This window comes from Neolamprologus multifasciatus, chromosome 13, assembly GCF_963576455.1.
Source record: "Neolamprologus multifasciatus chromosome 13, fNeoMul1.2, whole genome shotgun sequence".
In the NCBI taxonomy this organism is placed as follows: domain Eukaryota; kingdom Metazoa; phylum Chordata; class Actinopteri; order Cichliformes; family Cichlidae; genus Neolamprologus; species Neolamprologus multifasciatus.
In genome coordinates, this window is record NC_140451.1 from 26,172,151 (window position 1) to 26,178,415 (window position 6,265).

Below are 6,265 nucleotides of genomic sequence, written 5' to 3' on the forward strand. Positions count from 1 at the left end.
AACTAACGCCAAAAATACAAACTAAAGTAAAATTACACATTTGTAAACAACAAAAGCAAAAATAAAATGAGCAAACCCACCGTGGAAACTACAAGTGACATAATGTAACATGGACTGATATGGACCAAAAACAAAAGGAAGCAAACAAAAAAACACCATATACCATGCAATAACTGTTAGGTATATTATTTTACTGGCCGCACCATATTGTTGTAGTATGGGTTTAAAAGACATCCGAGTAACCAAGACTTGGTAGGAATCCGGTCAACCTTATATAAAAATCTCTTAACAGGATTGAGTTCAGTCATTACCCAGCCAATTAGTTGCAACCCACTATGCCTTAAGGCTCTCCTCTACTCTTCTTATGTCCATGTGTCCATAACATACTGACCTGAATGTGGTTCATCAGATTTTTTTCTCTCACAGTAAATGTTCACAGAAAAGGGAAACAATCAGTTTTATCTACTAAGGCAGTCTATTTAAAATATTAAAACTGTTCCAGTTGGTGTCATGCTCCCTGTTATACAGTTTATAAATCTGGGTTTTTTCCTCTGACTGTGGTGGACCTCTAACCCACAAAGTTACATAAACAAAAATATATGTGGTCTGAATGTAGCCTTTGGCAAAGATTCAGTGTTGTTTCAAAACTTCTGTTGAAATCACACTAGCTTAACAAATATAGTAATTTAACTGCCTATAATCTTATTATAAAACAGGATTTATTTAGCAAAGCAAATATTTTAAATCGGCACTTAATCAAAAGTTCTAAATCTGAAGAAATGTACCAGGTTTATGTAGAAACTGGAAAGTTGCAGCTTTACAGAAATGTTTTGGGCCCCTACTTAAATTCCTCATCTCTCATCTTCCTGTTCACCTGCTCCCTACTCTGACATTGTCTACAAACATTACAGTCCATGGAGACGCCAGCCTGACCTCATCTGTCAACCTGTCCATCACCACTGTAAACAAGAAGGGGCTCAGAGCTGATCCTTAATGTAATTTTACATGCTCTAAATAAAAACCATCCTCCGTGCAAAAACACTGAAACCTCTACCTCAGTGATGACGTGTGGTTGACTTCACTACTACTTGTTAAACATAGGTTGACTGACAATTATTGACCAACAACAATTAAACAAAAAGACACATGCTTTATAATTGACAGTAAAACTGACCCACCAAGTCATAGAAGTAACCGTGTAACTATGAATATTATCTTATATGTAGTAAAATCTTTTATTTAAAGTGTAAATCTTGTTTTAAAAAGCAACTTACAAAACCAAAAGCCTACAGATGCAGTAATCTATTTACATTATTGGAGTTGTATTTATTTTCTTATGATTTCTTATGATTACTTATGATTACGGGGGCGACCGTGGCTCAGGGGATTGGGAAGCTCATCTGTAACCAGAATGTTCTGTCAGTCTGCCCCAGGGCAGCTGTGGCTACAACTGTAGCTTGCCTCCACTAGTGTGTGAGAGTGAATGAATAGTGGAATTGTAAAGCACTTGCCTAGAAAAGCGCTATATAAATGCAATCCATTATTATTATTACATATTAAATTAACTTTTTCTGAATATATGAGGTGGTGAAAGCACTAATTGTTTTGTGACTACACCTCTGGTGGAAGATTGTAACAGACTGAGCCATGACTGCTGCAGTCCAGTGTTTTTCAAGTTGCCAAATAGCTTCATCTTTATATCTCATAAAGAGTCAGATTCTTAGGGATTCATTTTTATCACAATCAGTTTCAGACTTAATGTGGATGAAAAAAATCTTACAGATCCTATGTAAAGGATTTTATTATTTTATCTTTAGGAGTTAGTCTTTGTGCAACATTTGCATGTAGAATAACTCCACCCATGCAATCTTTTTTTCTTAAAACATACTGCATGTCCACAGCACTTGTTTCTAAAATGACTGCCTGTGTGTGTAATGCAACCACAAACTTTAAACAGTCAGATAATTTATACACCTTTAATACAAACCACCTGATAATATTACTGAATTGGGGAAAGACGTCAAGATTAGTGAGATATTACATGATTTTTACCATCAAAATGAGCAGTGCTAAACTACATGAGACTTGTATGAAATATCAAAACCAGATACATTGTCAATAATGGCTTCACACAAAAGCTGTATGTGCTACAGATGATTTAAGCACTTTGGATAATTATGAGGTAGTAAAAGAGGTTTTTCATTGACCATCTGAACTGTCACTTGAGCACGAATGTCTTGTACGGCAATAGCATGAAGTCCAGCTCATCTCCACATTGTCTCAACGCTGCTCAGAAATTCACCATTAAGACCAGAAGTGGTGAAATTCATCTCTTAGAAATTCTACCACGGAAGTTCGGTTCCATCCCAGCTGTACGCTTTTCCAGTCTTTTCTATATTTAGTGTGTCAACGATGCTCATTAGACAGTTCACAGAGTGTTCAGCGCTGAACAGCTTGTCTTGTGGCACATTCCGGTGATAAGGCCTGGAGAGGTCTGTGTTCACTGTTCCTGGATGTAGGGACACACAAACAACCTGGAAAAAACAACACATCATTATGGGCTATGGGATCTACAAGGGCATGCCCTAATCCATGCTCTAAAAGAAAGATACAAACACCAGTAACAAGCATCTTAGACCTTAGGCTCAGAGATGTTTTTTCCCTTTTTATGTAAATCCTTGACTCCCTGCTCAAACCAGAGCTCCTCCCTGTCCAGGATGTGTACATCCTCATCAATGAAAGAGTATCTCACGGCCTGTAGGTGTGAACAGACTGCGGAGTCCTGGCCTGACAAGTTAGCTCTTGTGTGCTGTGCCATCCGTTTAGCCAGAGGTTGTTTGGTTTCCCCGATGTATAAATCCAGGCAATCCTCCTGGCACTTAACAGCGTACACTATATTACTCTATTTGTGCCAGCGGACCAGATCTTTGGGGTGGACCAATTTTTGGCACAGTGTGTCTTGGGGTTTGAAACCAACAGAGACCCAGTCTTAAGAGAAAATGCGTCTCAGCTATTCTGATACTCCCGACACATAAGGGTGGAAGTCACTTGGACGAATGACGAAATGTTTCTCCCACTGAAAACACCAACCAAACAAACAACCAGATGAATATGTCTGTGAAGGTTCTCAGTCATCCAGATCATCGTAGTCAAAGGAGCTTGCAAAGAAAAGCGTCTGGACTTCTTTAAGTTGCTTGAAGACGTTTCACCGCTCATCCGAGAAGCTTCTTCAGTTCTAAGGTCAAATGGTGGGGAGTCCCAGATTTAAACCTAGTGGGAGTATCCCCCCACAGAGGGACAAAAGGACCCCCTTATGATCCTCTAATCGCCTGAGCCAAGGTGTGAAACTGGGTGTGGGTTCCAATCAGCCAGGGTTTTGGGTGAGCTCATTGTGAAACCTGGCCCCACTTTATCATGCGAATTCCTGAGGTCAGATGGCCCAGGATGTGAGTGGGCGTTAAGGCGTCTGGGGAGGGAACTCAAAACTGGATTATAGATGGCAGACAGTTGGTGTCGTAAACCACCACCTCTGTTCAAAGATGGTCGCTCACAGTGGACATAGATGGCTTGAAAGAGGAGTGAAAGAAGCCATCTATGTCCACTGTGAGCGACCATCTTTGAACAGAGGTGGTGGTTTACGACACCAACTGTCCGCTTTTCTTTGCAAGCTCCTTTGACAACCAGATGAATAGAATCAACTTTTTGGATGATTGAGCATGCATCAAGACATTAATGCAGCATGTATGAAAACACTTACCTTGGGTCGACTGCGGCCCAGCTCTATAGACAAATTCCTAGTGGCCATGTTAAGAGCTGCTTTAGACATTCTGTAGCTGTACCAACCTCCAAGACCTGAGAAAAAAGTGGTAGAGATGAACATTTTACCACTGTGCATGCATGCACATTATAACAAAAGAGAAATATCTGCTTTGTAACCATGCTCTGTCCTTCAGCTAAGTGACAAAAGTGGTGCTGCCTACATGCATAGGTGGTTTTAGACAGGGGCCAACAGGGGCCAGAGCCCCCGTAGAATTAGCTCTGGCCTCTGTGCTCAAGAGATAATAATTAATTGATTTCTTATGGTGATATGCAGTGGCATGGTAACTGGAACTTAATTGCTGAGGTGTTCAACATGAACTGTTTAGGGTGCTGCACGCTTGCTCTTTTAAATTTGGAGCCGTTTAGCTGGTGGGTTTTGCCCCTGTTAACAAAGAACAGTGTAGAGAGAGAGGATGAAGATCATGAGGGGATGAAAGAGAGACAGAGGAGTTAGCTGGAGAGGATGCAAAGAACGAGGGATCAGAAACAGAGACCGTCAATCCTGTACAGTATGTGCTTAATACATTTAAAAAATCTTTTTTTTTTTGTTCTGTGCCCCGATTAAAAAACAAAACACTGGTCCCACCGGTAAATCTGGTCTGGAACTGCCACTGCCTACATGACATGTATGCACAAAGTGTTTTGGAACCACCAGATACCATTGTCTCCAATTGATCCCACTTTCGCTGTGATGTTAACAATGATCCCGCTGTGCTGTTTGGCTTTCTCTGCAGGCTGCTGACCAAATCCACCACTGCCCTTAAGAAGGAGGGGGGAGAAATACTTGGCCATGACTAGGGGACCCACTGTATTGGTCGTTAAAGTGGAAATGATACCCTGAAAATGGGAAAAAAGTTACTTATTTAGGTTAAGAATTTAATGAATTTGGTGTTGCCGATTTTAGACTCTCTTGCTGGACACAGACACCACCAGCACAGTTTAAGGACCACCACAGATTGTTAGAAAAAGTCCAATGTATGTACCATTATAGGGGGAAATCAAATGCCTCTATGATGATGGTGTCTCACCAAGTTTTTTGCACTAGTTCTGTGCATGTATTTTCTACACAGGCAACAGTTTGACTCACGACAGTGAGTTCAACTAACTTTTACTCCAGTTTTTACGGAAATGTGGCTTCTCACACTAAAACAAAGGTCCACCTGTGCAGAAACATCCCTCAAGCTGGTCTCTCCTTTCCCCGAAGGGTGAAGCATTGCCGAGGAGTTGACGACTAGATCCAGCCGACCGAAGCTCTCCTTAACCCTCTCTGCAGCTCCGCGGATGTCCTCCTCGTGGTTCACGTCCAGTTTGAGGACCATCAGTCGGCCCGGGTGTTGGCCGGCCAGGCTCCGCAATTCTGCAGCCCCGTCCGGGTTTCGACATGTTGCTACAACAGTAGCGAGTGATTTATTTTTAAGTATATATTTGCAGAATCCAAAGCCCAGTCCTCTGCTCGCACCTTGAATAAGAGCGACGGGTGCAGCCATGGTTGATAAATGACATAACGAACAGTGTTTGCTGCCTTCACTGCCACTCAAAGGGTCGTAACATAGAAAATCGGGGGCAATTTAGCGAGGACGCTTGCCGAACGACATCTTAAATGGGCTCATAAGCGACATTTAAACTTTTTTTTATAAAACAAACCCCCCAACGCTGTTACAGTGGTGGTATGTTTTGAAATTATACATTTGAAATTTGGGGAAAGAAAATTACAAGTGGTAGTGAAGGTAACACGCAAGGCAAAGGACGTAACGTACGCCCCCTGTAGGTCTTTCTGAAAGCACTTACACAACTGTGCATTGCAAGTGTCCTTTGAAAGAGTGATATAATTTTACAGGGCGTATTGACCAAAGTTGTAGATGTGGTGCTGGATGGATTCGATCAGTCAAAAGCTGAGGATTATTTGGGGGGGGGGGGGGGGGGGTCACGCTCGATTTGGAAGAGAAGTAAAAATATCAGTAATATTTTTTGTTATCTTTTTTGGACATAAAACCTGTAAAAGCATCAAACATCTAGAATTTAAAAACTAGTATTAGAGGAAATAGAAATGTATTACATCATAATTTAGAGGGTATTTGGATTCATATATGATTGCAATCAATAATGGTAGTTTTGCCTTTTGATCCAAAATTTGGCTTTAGACCGATCAATTTTTACGCTTATGGCACTGAATCTGAATTAAATGCGCATTAAACACAAACAACTCCAACATTATGAAGTCGCAGTAACGTCAGTAATTTTTCAAGGAATCGTGAGAAAATATCCAGACCAGTAGGCGGCGGTAGCTTGATGTAAGCTTGTAAACTGCCAATAATTGCGGAAAAAACAGAAAACATAGTCTTTGTATTAATATCGCGTTAATTCATTTACGAATATTTAAAAATATATTACATAAGCGAAATATGCTGACTAAAACAAACCCACAATAAGCACGGAAATTACATTG

At 40.8% G+C, this 6,265-nt stretch overlaps 1 protein-coding gene across 1 annotated transcript; it reads right to left on the reverse strand.

Moving 5' to 3' along the window:
• Positions 1-1,687: 1,687 nt before the first annotated feature.
• Positions 1,688-5,842, reverse strand: LOC146505673 (uncharacterized). Its single transcript, XM_085183442.1, has 4 exons — positions 4,980-5,842; positions 4,479-4,656; positions 3,758-3,852; positions 1,688-2,534 (listed from the first exon to the last, which is right to left on the reverse strand). Exons 1-4 carry the CDS (start codon positions 5,304-5,306, stop codon positions 2,343-2,345), a joined length of 792 nt encoding a protein of 263 aa, XP_085039568.1. The 5' UTR covers positions 5,307-5,842; the 3' UTR covers positions 1,688-2,342.
• Between the last annotated feature and the right edge of the window lie 423 nt (positions 5,843-6,265).

Excerpts from the sequence above, each read along its gene's own strand:
- LOC146505673 (XM_085183442.1), bottom strand. The coding sequence starts at position 5,306 with ATGGCTGCACCCGTCGCTCTTATTCAAGGTGCGAGCAGAGGACTGGGC. Across the intron at positions 3,853-4,478 it reads GGGATCAATTGGAGACAATG|GTCTTGGAGGTTGGTACAGC; the intron begins GTATCTGGTGGT and ends CTTTTTTCTCAG. Across the intron at positions 2,535-3,757 it reads TGGGCCGCAGTCGACCCAAG|GTTGTTTGTGTGTCCCTACA; the intron begins GTAAGTGTTTTC and ends TGTTTTTTCCAG.